The sequence below is a fragment of the Protopterus annectens genome, chromosome 1.part0, assembly GCF_019279795.1.
Source record: "Protopterus annectens isolate FY-2018-M chromosome 1.part0, PAN1.0, whole genome shotgun sequence".
NCBI lineage: Eukaryota > Metazoa > Chordata > Ceratodontiformes > Protopteridae > Protopterus > Protopterus annectens.
In genome coordinates, this window is record NC_056725.1 from 971,742,364 (window position 1) to 971,760,460 (window position 18,097).

At 38.1% G+C, this 18,097-nt stretch overlaps 1 protein-coding gene across 2 annotated transcripts in view; it reads left to right on the forward strand.

Annotated features, from left to right (window-relative positions):
• Positions 1-18,097, forward strand: part of TRIM67 (tripartite motif containing 67) — a 965,652-nt gene that overhangs the window by 599,528 nt on the left and 348,027 nt on the right. For both annotated transcript variants that reach the window (XM_044064611.1, XM_044064621.1), the window contains exon 7: positions 7,285-7,423. In XM_044064611.1, the coding sequence (XP_043920546.1) occupies positions 7,285-7,423 (139 nt within the window). The remainder of the gene's footprint in view (positions 1-7,284; positions 7,424-18,097) is intronic.

Here is an 18,097-nt window from a genome sequence, read left to right on the forward strand (position 1 = left end):
GCCTCTCAGGGTCTGATGGCAGGCCCTTTATTTTGTCTGGTGTCCTCAGGTAGGGAAGAATTTAGTTATCAATGTCCTTATTAGTGAAATCTGCTACCTGTTTGGCCAAGAGAGTCCCCAACTTTTGTCACTTCCAACTGTGAGCTTAAAACATACATATTTGAGATGGCATTTAATTGGCTGATCTATGCCACCATGCAGATCCAATCAATAAACCTTTGACTAGTTGTATTACTAGTCTTTACTTGTATGTCTGCCTAGCTTTACTAATTGTTACATTTATAATTTAACATTATTTTCAATATTTAATTTTTGCCCTTTTCCTCTTATCTTTGTTTTGTTTGCCATTTTATATTTTTGCTTCTAAGTATTTTTAATGTTGCATTACTTTCTTTGTGCAGTGCTTGCATACAGGTGCTTAAAGATGAAGTTGAAATTGCGCTATTTTTGGAGTCCTCGGTTCCATTTTACTGCTACGTAGGCCTGCATCCAAAGTAATAAACGAGAGATAGAGAGGGAGAAGACACTAGTTCATGAGGATGTAAGATTACAAGAAGTTTTCAACAGCCTTAAAGAAGTACATAGGATGTCATTTGGCAGAAAGATTATTGAAGCCTGAATTCCTTCTGCTGAGTGTTTTTTAACCCATGGTAACAGGAAATTAATAAAATCATTTTCTAAATCCCCTCTTCTGTTTGTAGTAAGCTATATATATATATATATATATATATATATATATTAGTGATATGAGACTTTCATTTTATTCTATTTTTTTTTAATTTATTTATATTTGTTTACAGGGGTAGTGCATTGATCTGAATGGACCATTTGCAGGCACAGCCCAGCTGAATAGGATCACATAAGAAATGGACAAAACATATTTACAGATACAAGAATATGCTAAAAAAACAAACATATATATGTATTTACATACACAATAATATGCTACAGTATTTAGTTCAAGAAACAGTTACAAATATCAAAACATGGATGGAAAATGGATTTTTAGCAGAGCTTTACGGATAAGATGTAGCTATAATGACTGAGATGGCTTATGCTGCATGGATAGCAGCTCATCATTATATAGAGAGGTATGAAGACATTAGAAGAGGCAAGTGAGAATAGTTACAAGAAAGGATATCACGGGGAGAAGACAGAGAAAAGGTGTAAGAGGCATGCAGCAGAAAGAGGAGTAGAAAGGAGAGGAAGTGTGAGAGAGAGAGAGAGAGAGATACAAAGAGAAGAAGAAAGTAGGATGAATGACAGGTAGTAAGTAAATGGGATGACAAGATGAGATAAGGAGTTGGGCATGAGAGCCGTAGGGTTCTGTTTCAAATTGCTGTACGTTTTGATGTGTAAGCTGGGACAATACATAGGCGGTATAAAGTAGGATGAGCAAAGCAAGCTTCCCTGTACTGAGAACTGATTTTTTTATGAAGATGAAGCATTGACACTGGACTTATTATACATTTATTGTTTTATACTAGCAGAAATAAACTACTATGGGATTTATTTCTGAGCTGTCCCAGCACTCTTGTTGTTGTACCTTATGGATATGATGTAGCTATAATGACTGAGATGGCTTATGCTACAGGGATAGCAACACATCATTATATAGAGAGGTATGAAGACATTATAAGAGGCAAGTGAGAATACTGTCTACTGTAAGGGTGAACGGTTTTGCTGCATATATGTTTACAAAGCCTCTCATACATGACTGTAGACAATATTTCTTTTGACTGATGAGCATCATATTTACTGTATCATCTTCAGCTGTTGCTAATGTGGGACAGGGGCCTTATGGGTGCATACAGTGTCTACCTCAGTTTAGTATGGACAATATTTTTCATGCCTTGACAGTCATTCCTATTTATTGCACCACTGCAGCCGTAGCTGCCATGATGGTAGGTATATGGGAGATTCTTGTTGGGTGTACTTTTTTTCTTGAAGAAGCTGAAATATATAAATATGGGACATTTTGTTTCTGACTGTACAGTCAGTCAGTTGTATTTACTATGTACACTCCAATTTTTTCCATTATGAGGGCTGGGGGGTGACAGATGTTTATTGTTTGAAAACTTCTACTATAGCAAATATTTCTCCTGACTGTGCTGTCTGTTTTACAAATACAACTGCTGAGTTGCTGTTATTAGTGCTGGGAGATTGTTGCAGGTGTGTTACACCACAACAACTGAAATACATTATTATGGGCAATAATGAACAACTGGCCAGTCAGTTATGCATATGTTGCCCTTTTCATCTGTGATATGTGGGCCATTGTGGTGAGTGAGATTTAATAGTTGTGCTTTGTTTTAGATTAGATATATTAAAATGAGCAATGTTTTTTATGCATGGACAGTTAATCATGTTTATCATATGCACCCTATCTGTGTTATTGCTGGAAACATGCTGAAGTATATTTATATGGACTGTATAGCTTGCATTTTATTGCATTTTCTTAGTCAAGTACATCCAGTCTTCTCGGTATCACTGTTGTTATTGAGGATATGTGAGTTTGTTGCTAATGTACTGTATCTAGTACAGCATGAAATAAGTTTTAACATGGGCACAAATCAGTTTTGTGAGGAAGGCAGACTTTTGAGAACTGCTGATAAAATGTCTGAAGCATATTACAATGGCTGGTATTATCTGCATTTGCTTATAGAGGTTGTTGCCTTTGTTATTGCTTGCAACAAGTGCAAATATCTTACTGTGGACATACTTTGCCTCCACTAACCATCAATCCAATAAAATGTACAAAACATGCTGTGGACCTGTGCAACAAAGATGTATATCATTATTTATTTTTTTTCTAGTTTTTAGTTCATTTTATTAGCAATACATATGATCAGATAGTGGAATTGGTTAAAAGCATTATGCATCTGTGTGCATATATTGATAAGTTTTAGAGTTTTAACATACTTAGTAATAAAACGTATAAAATGTATAAAATGGAAAAAGGGGTTGATGCTGATGTCAGCTTAGCATTTTGCATAAGATGTCTGTCATAATTTACAGTTTTCCTTTTGGCTTAGCAATTGAAACAAAGAGAGCTTTAGGGAATGTTTTCTGTTATCTGCTATGGACTGTAATCGTATAATTAACTGTGGCTGCAAGGAAAGACATTATCATAAATTAAAAGTATTTTTTAAACTAATGTTATGGCTGCGGTGGTGCAGAGGTTAGCGTTTTCGCCTCACAGCAAGAGGTTCTCCTGTTTGATTCTTGGCTGGAGTGCCTTCTTTGTGGAGTATGCATGTCCTCCCCACTGTCAAGTGACATTAAAAACATGCAGGTAGGTGCATACATGAATGGGTGCGCCTTCTTTGAAGGTTGGGCGTTGGGCTGTCAACTCAGCACTTTAAAAATCCACTGCCAGTCATTAGCGGACCGGAATTCCACTGTGGCGACCCCTAACTGGGAAAAAGCCGAAAGACAATTATTATTAAACTATTGTTATGATTGCCTACAGGCTTAGCCTATCATACATATGATTCTGAATTGTAACTAGTTACTCTGGAACCAAATCAATAAATAGAATGGCTATATATATATATATATATATATATATATATATATATATATATGTATATTTCACACTTTATATATGATGTATTTCTTCAGAAACATCTGCTGGTCTAAGCAAATTATTTTTTTTTTTTGTAAAGTTTCTACTGATACAAGCTGCAACATTATTTCCATGGGAAAATTCAAAATACATGAACAGCAAATTTCTTTGTCTGTAATTTATCCATTATTAGCACTTTGTAAGATTGTTTTTATTTATATTTCTACATTCTTTTAGTTTGATGTTTTGTTTTGTAATTTGAGTTTTTGTGATTGTTCATGAAACTTTATATTTATGTTTAACATTTGCATTTAATTATATGTTACTGGTACTTTAAAAGTAGGTGCCAGTGTAACATTTAAAGGAAGAAGTCTGCCGCAATTTATAGTTTTCCTTTTAACTTAGCAGGTGAAGCAAGGAAAGCTTTAGAGATTGTTTTATGTTATCTTCTATGGACTATATAATCATGTAGTTAAAACTTTGGCTAGAAAATATTTTCATAAATTAACAACACTTTAAACTATTTTATGATTGGCCATAAGCTTAGCCAATTACACATATGATTGTAAATTATAACAAATTACCCTGGAACCAAATCAATAAATAGAATGCCTATATATATTTTCAGACTTTGTATACCATGTATTTCACCAGAAGCATTTATTGGTCTAAGCAAATTAGTTATTTTTGGAAAGTTTCTACTGATACAGGCGACAACTGTATTTCCTTGGGTGAATTCAAGATACATGAGTGGCAAGCATTATCCTTTTCTAAGCATCCTTTAAAGTTTATATCTTGACACTGTACATTAGTTTGAAGTTTTATTTTATAATTTGAATTTTTTGTGATTATTCATGAAACTTTATATTTATGCATAATGTTTGCATTTAATTCAATGTTACTGGTACTTTAAAAGTAGGTTCTGCCTAAAATGACCAAATAAAATAAACTTAAGCTGGAATGTTTTAATCTGAATTTTGCAAATTTCTGGAGTAGTGAAATGCTCAAAATCAGAATGCAAAGGTTGTGGCTATACCTTGAAGTAGGTTGTAGGGGGTGGGTTCAGTGATTGTTCCTGATCTTTTCAGTTATGTTATTCTGTGACAAATGTAACAGTTACAGTCCTGTTATGAATTAAGTTTGATGTATTACCTCATTGTGAATTTTCCTTTTGTAGAACTCTATAGCATTATGTCACACAGCACATTTTGTGTCTTAGACTTCTCCTGTGCATTCAGATCCACAGCACAGATGCCACTAACAAATATGATGGCCCAGCAGCAGGAATAAAGATAGAATCCTGCTTTGCTCACCATAACTCTGAGTTTGTGTCCGTGCTATGCTCTGACACTGGACAAGTATGCTAGTACAATCTGTCATGCACCCAGTATCACACTGCCTTACCAGATGCACTAGTGTCTATGGTGGCTCTGATGGCAGTCTTGCAGATATACTTCTTGTAGACCTGGAGCAAGGAACTTCTATGTGCGCTGTATGTTTTGTGCTTCAGTCAGCCTTGTTTTCTGGCTCAGTGGTAGGATACAAAACTTGATACCAATCATCCTATTTACAAAGAACCTAGACCATCTACTGTGGGCAAGAAAGCAGTCATCCCATGGTACACATCCCTTCTTTGCTTTGTTACTGTGAGGACTGGAAGAATGTGTGTGAGCTCACTGGGGAGTAGTGCACTGTAATATGTGTTTATTCTCTGCAAACTAGTGACAGACAACATATTCTGTGGGATGACATTGTGTCATGTGACGTATTAGCATAGTACTAATAACGCAAAGGTTGTGGGTTCTATCCCCATATGGGCCACAGTATATTATGAAGGCTAAACCCAGGAGGCAGTGGGTATGCAGAGCAGTGTGAAAGGGCTAAATGCTTGTGTTGAGTAAACCAAGAACAGTGAAGTGAAATGAAGCAGCAACAATAGGAAAATATGTTCCTATACTTGGCCAGTAAAGCATGAAAAGCAGATGACAATGTTTAGTAGCTCATATGCGACTGCGCCATATGCCTAGACATTTGTATTGGGATGTTGGAATCTGGCAAATGCCACAGATGTCGCTGGTACATAGTGGTATAAGCAGGAGGTCAGCAGCTGCATGTCTATGCACATTTGCATCAGTATTAGAATGCAAAAAATGCAGCAGACACCATCAAAGTATTTTATAAGCTATGAGTTTAGATACAGAGAAATAATACTCTCCTTTTCAGACTTCACAGTGTCAGCACTCAAAACTAGTTTCATAAATGAATTGTATTCCAATGCTAAAAGGCATTTGTTTTCTATAGCAGCTTTCTATTGTCTTTTCATTCCTCTCTGTTTTCTATCGTGATGAATACCTTAATTACACAGCTAGGTAATCGGAATCCAAGAGACTGCTGTACTCTGTATTTGGGAGACACTGTCTGTATGTCATGGTACCTACAAGCACAAAACCAGTTAGAGTGTGGATTGAATCTAAGAGTGCTATTGCAGTGATTTTATTCATCCGTTTCCTAAACCATTCGTCTTGGTGAGGGCCAGAGTGTTAACAGGCTGATCATGGCAGATGACACTTTTCTGTTCCCCAGCAACTCTCCTCAGCTCATTATCAGTGATCCGCAGGGGTTCCCAGGTGAGGTTATTTTGCCAGAATGTCCTACGTCTGCCTTGGTGCTTCTTCTTCTTAGAAAGCTTTTCTTGGTTCACCTTCTCTAAGAGGCCCCTAATGGCATCCTTAATAATCACCTAAACTACCTCAACTGACTCCTTTCAGCCAAGAGGACCTGTAGCTCTGAGATCCTTCTGGATTGTTGAACTTTTTCCTCTGTCACAAAGAGTGAGCCCAGATATCCTACAAAAGAACCCCATTTCCAGTATTGATATCCAGTATTTGATTTATTCAGTCTCCAACCAAAGCTCTTGATCACAGGAGGGGATGGGGACATAGACTGACCATTAGAAGGAAAACTGTACTATAACTAACTCTCTTATCACTTCACCAACACAGGCACCTACAACACACGTAACTCTGTACAGCTGGAGCTGCCCACTGGCAGTCTCTAGAACCTTCTTACCCTACATGTAAGCAAGACTCCAGTACACTTAGGTTCATAGATAGGTATTAGGCATGCAATCCAGGAGATCATTAAGGAGCCTAGCCCAATTTTCTAATTGCCATAAAGCACTGTCTGGTTAAATGATTTGATCAAGGTCACACAGTAGCCAAATGAAGGCTGAGGGAATTAAATCCTGTACCACAAAAAGTAGCTTGTTAATAGCTCACAGCCTTAATCATGTGTGCCAACTGCCAGTTAAAACTTTTCACTTGGAGTAGTTGCTGCCTGTTTGTCTTCTGACCCTTTTCTGAGAGAGAACCATGATTTTTGGTTTGGAGGTTGTAGTTGTTTTTTGCCTAACAACAGTGGCATTTAGGTAGACATATCCTTGGGGATATTTCCCTTCATTATGCTTACCTGGTCAGAAGTTATAAGTACAACAATGGAGTCTGAAATGGAGGGAGTAAGTCAGTAAGTGTGTTGCATATGTTAGTGCATGTGATATGCATATAGAAAAATTATCCAATTAAGAAAAGTTTGACCTGGAGATTAAAATAAATTAAAGAATTAAAAAATAAACTTGCTAACTAATGGTTTTGTTACTCCCTGTTATTTATTATGTAACAGAATTTGTTGAAATCTATTTTAATTTACTTTTGTTCCAGGAGGTGTATGTTGGTAAAGAAACCTTGTGCACCATAGATGGCTTACACTTCAACAGCACATACAATGCCAGAGTAAAATCATTTAATTCATCAGGACCCGGGCCGTACAGCAAAACTGTTGTGTTACAGACATCTGATGGTGAGCTAGAACTATTTCTGACTTAAACATGTGTTTATTAAAATGTAGCTACAGTGTTATACATGGTAGTGTGTCAAAGTATATAAAAGCTGAAATTAAGCCGTTGCCTCAAAGTGTCCTTCCACAGAAAGTTAAATTATTGTTATGTGGCGTTTGCTGCTATTTAAACACTACTTTATAAATGTGATACTAAACTTATGGTTTCTTTCATCAGCATTTTGTTTTCCTCCTGCATAACTATGTAACTGTGTTGACAGCTATTTATCATCATCTCAAGTAGAATGCATTTTATGCACTAAGCAGTCAGTAGTATAATTCAAGTATCTCAACTAAAACAGGGCAGTACATATTGTCAAACAGTGTTTTCTTTTTATTACTTATTAACTTATTTTCCACAAGAGGAAAAACTCGCTCACTAACACATATACTATTCATTTTCTCAGAAATCTGACACGTCAGTTTTCATGCAATAGTGTTTGCACAAATGCCCAGCATTTATACATGCAGCTTGCCTCCCACCCAATAGAAAACCACCTTCTCTGTATCACTAATGTCAGCATATGATGAAGGTGGCAAGATCTCTCAATCTCTTGGTTCAACAATCAGAGGCAAAGCTGAAAAATAGTGTATGCGTGTGCAGGGGGAACGACAGAAATACAAAACCAGAAAAACAGTTTAAATAGTGCTGTAATAATAGTTAGCATGAATTTTATAAAGGATACAAAGTCTGAAACACAAATATCTGCCATTAAAAACTACAATCCTCAATAATTTGTCAGAAAAAAAACTCAGTTTTTAGGAGGAATACAACAAAAATATGATAGAAAATCAGGGACTTGCTGGAGCATCAAGGCCAAATGAGAGGCCACAGTTAAAAAGTTGTTTTATGCATATATGGATATCCCCCAGTGCCTCGGTGGTGCAGCGGTAGCGTTGTTGCCTCACAGCAAGAGGTTCTCCCATTCGATTCTCAGTTGGAGTGCGGGGAGTGCCTTCTGTGTGGAGTCTGCATGTCTTCCCCGCGGTTGGGTGGCGTTCGAAAGACATGCATAAATGGACATGCCTTCGTTGAAGGTTGGACATCGAGCTGGCACCTCAGTGTTTGTGAAAATCTACTGCCAATCATTAGCAGACCGGAGTTCCGCTGTGGTGACTCCTGACCGGGAAAAGCCGAAAGGCAAACAACAACAACATGGATGCCCCCCACCACCCACTGCAGTGCAGGCAATATTAATGGTAATTTCACTGCCTTCTGCTATGACAGAGATTGCCCTCTCCTCCCCATCATAAAATAATGACCACCATACTGTACTTTCCTTTGTTATCATTTACTACCATTTACAACCAAACTCATTATAACAATTACCTTAAAAATCAGTTATCCATTTTGTGAATAGCTGCTGGCCTTCAGTGTTCAAAATGCAGAACACCATCTCTAACTGTTAAAGGAAGGAAGGATTAGACCATTCAGGTGAGAATCTCACTACATGATTGAACAGTATGTACCTCAGTCCATGAAGAAAACTGTCTCATGCCTCCCCTCACTCAGTCTCCTTTCTTGTAATGTATTAACTACAGGCAGGCACACAGATGTCCTCTACCATCATCTCCAAGCAATGGTAAAACTGAAGTAAACCACAGACCTTTTAAAGAAAAATAACAGCTCTAAGTGAGCATCTAATAGTAATCAACATCTTTCTCTTTCAAATGTTTGTGCATCCTACAGTGTCACTGGTACCTAACAGAGAAGCTCGGACCCAACAGAAAGAACACACAGCCTGGTCTCCATGATAAAAAAAAAAAAAAAAAACAAAAACAGTGGGGCTTGGCTGATTTCTGACTCATTAACCTGCTAACCTCATGAGCCTGAACTGAGCTTGTAGCCCACCCTACCCATACAGGAGAATGTTAAATATGCCATTCCAAGTTATTATGATTACAAATAACATTAATAATGTTAATTGTGTGAAATATTAAGTCAAGGATGCTGAATATACATGTTTATGCCCGTAAAGTTACCAAGACGAACCAGAACAGTGAATCATCCTATGTGACTATGTGCTAGAATTCTTTTACCGGAAAGAAGGATGGCAGTGGGGAGAGGTGAAGCAGGGTGGCTGTGTGCACCTCTCTGAATCCTCCCCTCTAATGATGGGGATTATCCAGATTAGAAAAGCCTTGTCATACCCAGCAACTACTTGTGTGCTTATCATATAGTCTGAAATCATTAATTATGTGCTTCCAAATATGGCTAATTCTGAAAAACACTTGAAAAAGCCTTTCAAACAAAAAGAGCTGCTTCATGTCCTTATCTCTCAAAATGTGTTGTTGTGTGCACAGACAACTAAGTAATACATAGGAAAGGGCCAGAAGGATGAACATCACCCTGAGCTGTCTTGTCATGTGATGGCTTCACTGTCAGACCAGCAAGAAAGAGTTAATGAGTACTTGACCATGATTTCACCTAGTATTTTTGCTACTCCCCAGACTTTACAAAGAGAAGTGAATCAGCAGTGATAATTTGGTGATTTTTATCCAGTGCTGGCATGCTTCTACCTTCCAGCGGCATACTGTTTGCAACTGTGTTGTTTCATTATCTTCCTGCAGATTGGGAAGTACCAACTACATTTTCACCTTTTGAATTTAAAAAAGTTAAATAATTTCTCCAACTACAGTTATTACACTGTCTTCTATGAAACTGGGAATCCTCAGATAGGACCATAGCTAGCATGCGTTCTTCGTAAACTAGGTTGAATCTTTTCCCAAAGATGATGGCTGCAGCTGGGCATACAATGGAATTTGGGGGGGGGGTGTTAAGCAGTGACAAGTATTATATTACAGTGTGCAATAATGTTATTATTGTTGCAGGTAGGCAGCTAATGCCACTCACAACACTGTCTAGTGTCAAAATATTTTTCTGTCATGTAAGAGTCAAATTATATTTATATTCTGTTTTTTTTTTTTGGTCTGTTGAACATAGACACGTATGCGAATCCCACAAATCTCTTTTATTGCCTCTAAAAGAGTACATGGCTTAGGTAATATGTAAACAGCCTCTTACTGACACAACTATAAGAAGGATGCATCAAAATACCATAAAATGTTTTGAAAAATATTCATCACAGCTGTTGGAACCTCAGTCATTAATTATAGCTTCAGCAATTTGACATCACGGGTATCATTATTCAATATATATACTTCTAAAGCCTGTACATTTTTCAGCTTTTTTTACACTTTTGATTAATCCTTTTAATTTCCTTATACTCTTGCTGGTCACAAACAATATGACCTTCTTCAGCAAAGTTATTCTATTATTGCTTAGACTTACCATTCACCTCCCCTTCTGTCTTATCCCTTTCTATCTGTGGTCAGGACAGCAGGGTTCTGACATTCCCAGTTGCTAATAAATAATCTGTTTACTGCAAGTGATTCTTAGATGTCTGGTATGAGAGATATTAAGCAGGCTGGCCACACAAAATCAGTCTGACCTTTCTATTTGTCATTGCAAATACCACAAAGTGATGCTTTGAAGGTAAATATAGAATTAATGTGGTACTTACGTGCAATATTTTATTTACAGGCATTCTTACTTCTTTGTAGTGATACCTGTATGCCCCAAATCCATGACAGGGGCTTTTTGAGCAGGAACACAACTTGTGCAGTAATAAGCTGTGTATGCAGACACTAAGCTGCAGGCCCTGGAAGGGAGGATGAGTAAGTAACAGATTTCTATGGTTTATATCAAGTTCACAAGTTAAATGTCATTTTACAGCTTAGAACTAAGCAGTACAAAGGCAGCTGTGCTACTCTCGTGCTATACAATATTCCAACAGCATTAATGCAGTTCAAAATAGCATGCTGGCCATTTTCCCAGAAGGGAGCTCATCAAATGGCAGGTTGCCTTCCATCTGTGGTTCTCCTGTTTAGATGATACGGCCACTGATACACCCTATAATTCTGCTCTTCAATGACACAGATTTATTTTGAAAGGTCACCCTTCTTCTCTCTGCAGAACTGAAAACAAGTTGGTTAGTTGTGTTTTTTTACATTTGAGTCATTTCCATGCTAAATTATTTTTTTCTTTTCTTCACTTTCTCCATTTATACAGCTGATATCGAAAAGACAAAAAAGGGTAACAAATGTAATTTCTATACCTATAAATAAAGGAGAGTTAAATATATTGCAGCTTTCAATCGTAAGACAGTAGAAAAAAAATAACTGCAGCATTTAAGTGTGAAATACACATGCTGATAAAGTACCTTCATCCACACACAAGATGGCGAACAAAACTCTACCACTAAATTTGCAATCATATATATTTAAAATGGTTCTTCCTCACTGTCACTAAAGTCATAACGCCAGATCATAGTTGGCTGTGTGTGAAAAATGGTTAATAGCGTTAACCTAAGTGGAGTATACCCTTTCTCTAAGGTGATGTAACCCTTGCGTGGGAGTATGTAAAATAATGTGTGGGGGAGGGGTCAGGGAACAGTCTCCAAAAAGGGCTTGTCCCATGGAAAAAATTTGTTTTACCTATTTTTTAGATGAATTCCATTTTTTGTTGTGTTATGTACAATTAAGTACAATACAAAATTATCCAGTGTGATTACTTGCATTAGAACCATTCAAAACATTATAATTATGCCAATGTAATCATTGTAACAAAACAAAAAAAAGCACACTTGGTGAAGTCAGTGGAATTTGAAAGGCTTTCTGAAGTTCTCCGGTGAGGGACTGATTCTCCCTTAGATTTTCTTTATCTGTTGGGAAACATCTTGTGGTTCTGTCTTTATTTTAAAAGCATTTGCCACTTGAGGCTGATGAAGGACAAATAATGTATCAGCCTGTGAAGTATTTACAGATGCTAAACCTATTTTTTTTTTACTCATTACAATATTTCATACAGGTGCTGCCATTAAACTCTGTTTAAGAACATTAAATGATTATGATTGCATTTATGTCTGTAGCTTAGTGTATCACTGTAAATCGGGCCTTTTAATGGAGAATTGAATTGGGACATGTTAATGAACGAACTTGTCCAAAAACATAAGTATTTCAGAGATTATTTTAATGCATTTTTCATTCAAACAAAGGCAAAAGAATTTTCTGAATATCTGCAGTACTGTTTGATTTGATTTTACGCAAATATTTGTTAACACGTGAAAAAGGTATTTTATTTGTTGAAAGCCTACTTTAGCTTATTTTATAATGTTATTGTCCCACATAACGATTGAGCCCCCATACTCCTATAGGCCCCCCTCATTTCTCCCAACCCTTAACATGCTGGTACATCATAAGAGAGGGATTGGGATCACAGCTATCAAATAATAGGTGTTTAGGAGATTTCTTTTTCTGTTGTTGTTGTGTCTTTTGGCTTTTCCCGGTTTCTTTTTCTGTGTACTCCTAAAATCTCCTGTTTGCTGAAAAGAATAATGCAGTGTCAATTGTGCTGTATCCAGTGTGAGTTGTCAGTTATATACACACATGATTTCTATCTAGATTGGCTCCTAATTTCATAGTTGTACTCCTGGCTAACATCCATTGGGCCCTTATAAGCCTAGCTATGCAACCCAAATGTGACCCAAAAATGTGTAGGGGGTAATTTACTGACTGCCTTTGCACTTCAGAGACATAGGCGCCAGAGAAGGGGTGAATTTCCAATTACCCATCTATTCGTCCAAGTTGCTCTTAAGTAAGGGTTAAGGCAGAATTATTATTCATGTGTTCCAGACAATGGGAATTTTATGAGAAACATATCTGTCTTTCCAACATGTCCTATTTACTCTGCAAGCAAAGTGTAGGTATTTTAATTTTGTAGTTCTGATGCTGTTTGTTTTCTGGATGTGTAAAAGTTTCATCAACACCAGGTCCAGGGATGCCTTGTATGCCAGGCAAAGATTACCTCTCAGAAGTCTAATACTGAGTGAAGAGATAGGGCTTTAAGGCAATCAGCATAGGACACTATGTTTGCTCCCAGTATTGTTTTTGTAAGAAAACTGTGGAGTTTCTGTTCCTGCATGTGTCTGGTCAGGTACATACCAAAGGGGGCATTATACTCAATCATGGGTCTAATGAGAGCCCAGTGCAGTGGTATGAGAACCTCCTTGGACCTAGGTAAGATGCCCTTACTTATAAATTGAATAACATAGGAAGATTTTTTTTACTACCTTGGACACATGTTAGTCAAAGGCTAGGTTACTATCTACATGAGTTCTCATGTGGATGGGGAGTCTGTTCCAGACTAGTGAATCAGCTTTTAGGGTGCGTTATTGATGATGTAGTCAGCCTGGGTGGCTGACATCACAGAAGGTACTATAATACATTTCTTAGTATTGAGTTTTGGCACCAAGATTTTCTCTGTGTTAGACTTTCCTGAAAGGTGTTCTTATCTTGGGGGGATTCAATGACTGCTCCCAGATTGCAGTAATCTGCCAACTTTGTTAGCCAGAGGCCTTTGACATTGGCTTTGACATCTGAGAAATAGATACCAAAGGGGGGGGGGGGTCCCAGCACAGAGCCCTGGGGGACTCATCTGGTAACTGGCCTCTTTATGGAGGTGGCCTCACTGATATTAACCTCTTGAGTCCTACCTGTAAACTAGATAACTCTCCAACATGCTATGAAAGAGTTTATGCCTTATTCCGTAAGCTGTTGACAATACCCAAATGGTGTATTGTATCAAATGCCTTAGCTAAATATAGGTAGGCAGTTTGCACTGTTTTCCCCTCATCTATTGCCTTAGTGCCCTTTTCAAAGACGTCCACGAGATTCAGTAAGCATGACCTTCCTTTGACAAAGCCAAACTGGGATATATTGAGTGTCTAGAGATCTCTTATGTCCTTGTTGATAACTTCCATGATAATTATTTCATGGCTTTGCAAATAAGACAAGTCAGACTAATGGATCTGTAGTTTCCAGGATCTGTTGAAGGCCCTCCGTTATAAAGGGGGATGACCATCACAGTCCTCCATTCTCATGGCACCAAGCCTGTTTTAAGACTATAGTTAAATAGTGACTGCAGGAGTCCTGATAAGTCATATTTTAGACTAATCAGGGTGCATCTTGGGGTGTTATCAGGGCCCATTGAGGCTATGTTTGTGGCTTTAGCGACCACAGCCAGTACATGCTCTCTAGTTATAGTTGGAGGGGTTATGTTTGAGGCTATTTCTTGGGGGATAGTTGGGGGTGAGAAGGGGGTAAATTTGGAAATTAATTTATCTGCTAACAGGTTTGCTATATCACCAGGCTCAGTGAATGCTGCAACATTAACCACCAGTTCAGCACATTGCTGTGTGCTGCCCTTGCAGTTTCCGACATAACTGAGTAAGGCTTTATGGTTATATCATTATCTTTCACATTGTAGACTCTCTTAACCTTAAATTTGGCTTTCTTTGACTTAATTAACCATCTTAGTTACCTATTTAGTTTGAGAGAGTTTTGATCTTTATGGGAATTACCCTTTCCTATTTTTGTCATACTTTTCCTTTTATTGCGTATCCTGTTTAATTTGGGATGCCAACAGGGTGGTTTGTTTCTGGGGTTAGTTCTAGGCTTGTTTCTAGTAGGTATAGCAGTCTGTATGCAGCCATTGATATAATTGTACAGGGTACCTGAGAGCAATTTAGCATAGACTGCTGTATCCTCTGGGTTTGGAGGAGTACTGGATTTTGACACACCATCACTAGATAAACGGTAATTTGCCTTGGAATAGTTCCTAATAATTACTGGTTTTACTAAAATTACGGAGCTGATTTTGAATTCAAAGGAGACAGCTTTATGGTCAGAACCTACCAGGGAGGACGAGACACTGGGAAGGGAGGTACAGCATTCTCTCATATTTGTGAGTATGAGGTCCAGTATGTTGGAACCTATGGTGGTATTGACTATTTGGTCAGGGGTGTTTGTATTTACAAAGTCCAGGAATATATATGCCTGTTGATTTGAGACCATGTAGGATTCCCAGTCTACAGAGGGGTAATTAAAATTTCCCATGAGTAGGGTGTTAGGTTGGATGGCAAGTTTCTCCAGTAGGTCCAAGTATGCATTGTGAGCTTCTTGAGACATGGAGGGTGACCTCTAGCTGGTCAGGATATGGTACGGGATTTTGTCTGTGATCTGCACGTGGAGGAACTCCAATACATCATCTACCTTAGAGGTACACTTGTTATTGATGTATATCAAAACACCTCTATGTTTAGCCCTTGTCTGTGCAACTGCTGGTCTAAAATGTGGAAGACACTGAAACCTTGCACTGCCAGGGTACTCTCTGCCAGTTTAAACCATGTCTCATTACCTGCATAGATATTTATATTCTAAAGTGTGAGGAGATATTGGCGGGAGTATAGATTTTTAATTTAAACTCCTGGCATTGCGCAGTAACATCTTGAGGTTCTCTTGAGCTGATTTTGCTATGTCAGTAGGTTTGTCAATTTGGTGTTGTCTAAAAAAAGACAGTATGGGGTGGATAAAGTTTGAGCCAGTTTTCAAATGCCAAGAGAGGAAAGGTGCAGAGCATCTTAGGCAAAGCAATGTGGTCTATTACCCATGTCCTCCCAAGCTGACAAATATTGGATCCCCTTAGAATGACACCAGAAACACAGCCAATTGTTGAAATCAATCATTTTATGCTCATATTTGTGGCATCATCCTCAGTGATGGTAATGTGCTGCTCAGTGCCAGACTCATACCAGCCTCAGGCACATAGTCTGAGAGCTCCATAATGTCTCCTTTAATATAGTTCAGGAAGGTATGTCTCATGTCATTTACATCTACGTGGACTACAATGGAATCATATTGGGATCTGTGGTGTAATGACGTGACTGCATGCATGGTTTGGCAGATCCTGGCTCCATATAAGCAACTAACTGTTATCTTCTCTTTGTTTAGCTTGGTTAAAGGGGCATCTGTATATTTTACAATGGAGACCCCTGTGATGAGAGTCTTGGGAGGTGGATTTGCTTGTGTTAGGGGCTTAGTGTTTGGGGCTCCATAGACAGTGACTATATGTGTGCTGTTAGGCATTGTTTTTTCTGAGTGACTTTGGGCTTGCTGAGGCATGGCTTTACCAATGGGCAGTCTATGTGATCTTTGTTGTTTAGGCAGACTGTTTTTAAGTGACTCAGCATGTGTTAGTATATATGTGTATTTTGTGTGTGTGTGTGTGTGTGTGTGTGTGTGTGTGTGTGTGTGTGTGTGTGTGTGTGCGTGCGTGCGTGTGTGTGTGTGTGTGTGTGTGTGTGTGTGTATACTATGTGAGGTGGGTGTTGTGTACACTGCTAAGAGAACCTGATGTGCATTTGTATGCGAAGGTCTAGCCTCCAGGGTCATTGTATAAGTACCTCTCACATACTGTGTCTGCTTCTTTAAGGATTAAGTGGTTGTTGGCAAACATGAGACAATTTCTGCATTGTCTCAGGATGCCCATATCTACCAAGCTGGCTACAGAGAAGTGAGGAAATTGTATATTAATGCTGTCTAGTCCTTTGATTGGTGAGCTACAAAACATAAGGTTATTGTACAAGCTACTTTGATGGTATCAAGAAATTTCACTATGTTGCATTGATTGCTTACCAGTTAAGTAGTCATGTAGGCATGAAAAAGATAATGGTCCAGATATGAACCCTACTTTTGTGCCACTTAATGTGGGATATTCACTGCAATATTCATTCCTTAGTTGTACTGAAAAACTTCTAACCTTAACCATTCATAAATCAACTTGATAATATAACCATTAACCCTCCATTCGGCTAATGCCTCTATTATTGAAGAGTGGTTAATGAAATGAGATGCCCTAGATGTGTCATGTAGTAACCACATCCATGAGAAACTACAGCTTAGTACAGTTGTTTGCATTAACATGGAAATATACCAGATTCATTGTGCACAATCTCTTTGTTGTGAACCCATGCTGGTTAACATTGAAATATGGGCTTACCATGGTTCTCATGGTTCTAGCCATATCTTGGAAAGGACATGTACAAATATTTTTCACGTTAAATAAGTTAGGCTGATAGGATGGTAATTATCAATGAAAGCCTTACGGCCTACCTTATGTGCAGGAATCATGCAGACTTTTTATATAAGTCAGGTACAACTCTTGAAACAAATAAGTCAGACAGGGATAAACTAGTCTTTGATTCTCTACCAACAGAATTAAATCAAGTCCAGGAGCAGTGGCATATTTTCTGACTTTGTTTGGGCATGAAAGCCACCTGGAAGGATACATAGATAGAGAGGAAAATATATGTTGAACAACTAAAGGAGCTGGCCTCTTCCCACCAGATACCAGACGAGACAAGTCAGATATGATAGGCAACTTAAGATCATGTCAGGCAAGTGTGAAATGGGAGAGGGGACATCTTTAACAAGAAGTGAAGGAGGGGACCTAGGAAGAAATTATATGAACTGACTATTACATAGAGCTACAAAAGTACTTTTTCACATAAAGGGTTGTGCACCCACAAAAGAAACTACTGTACTGGATTGATGAAGACTTTCACAAAGGCATGGGACAGGTGGAGACAGGGTAAAGGGAAAAGCAGGTATAGAGGGGAACTAGAATATTAATTTCACCTTAAGGGCATACTGGATATACACCTTGGACATTTCAGCCATCAAGCTGGATTTACCTTGTTACTCTCATACTAATGTGCATTTCATCCAGCCTATCAAATT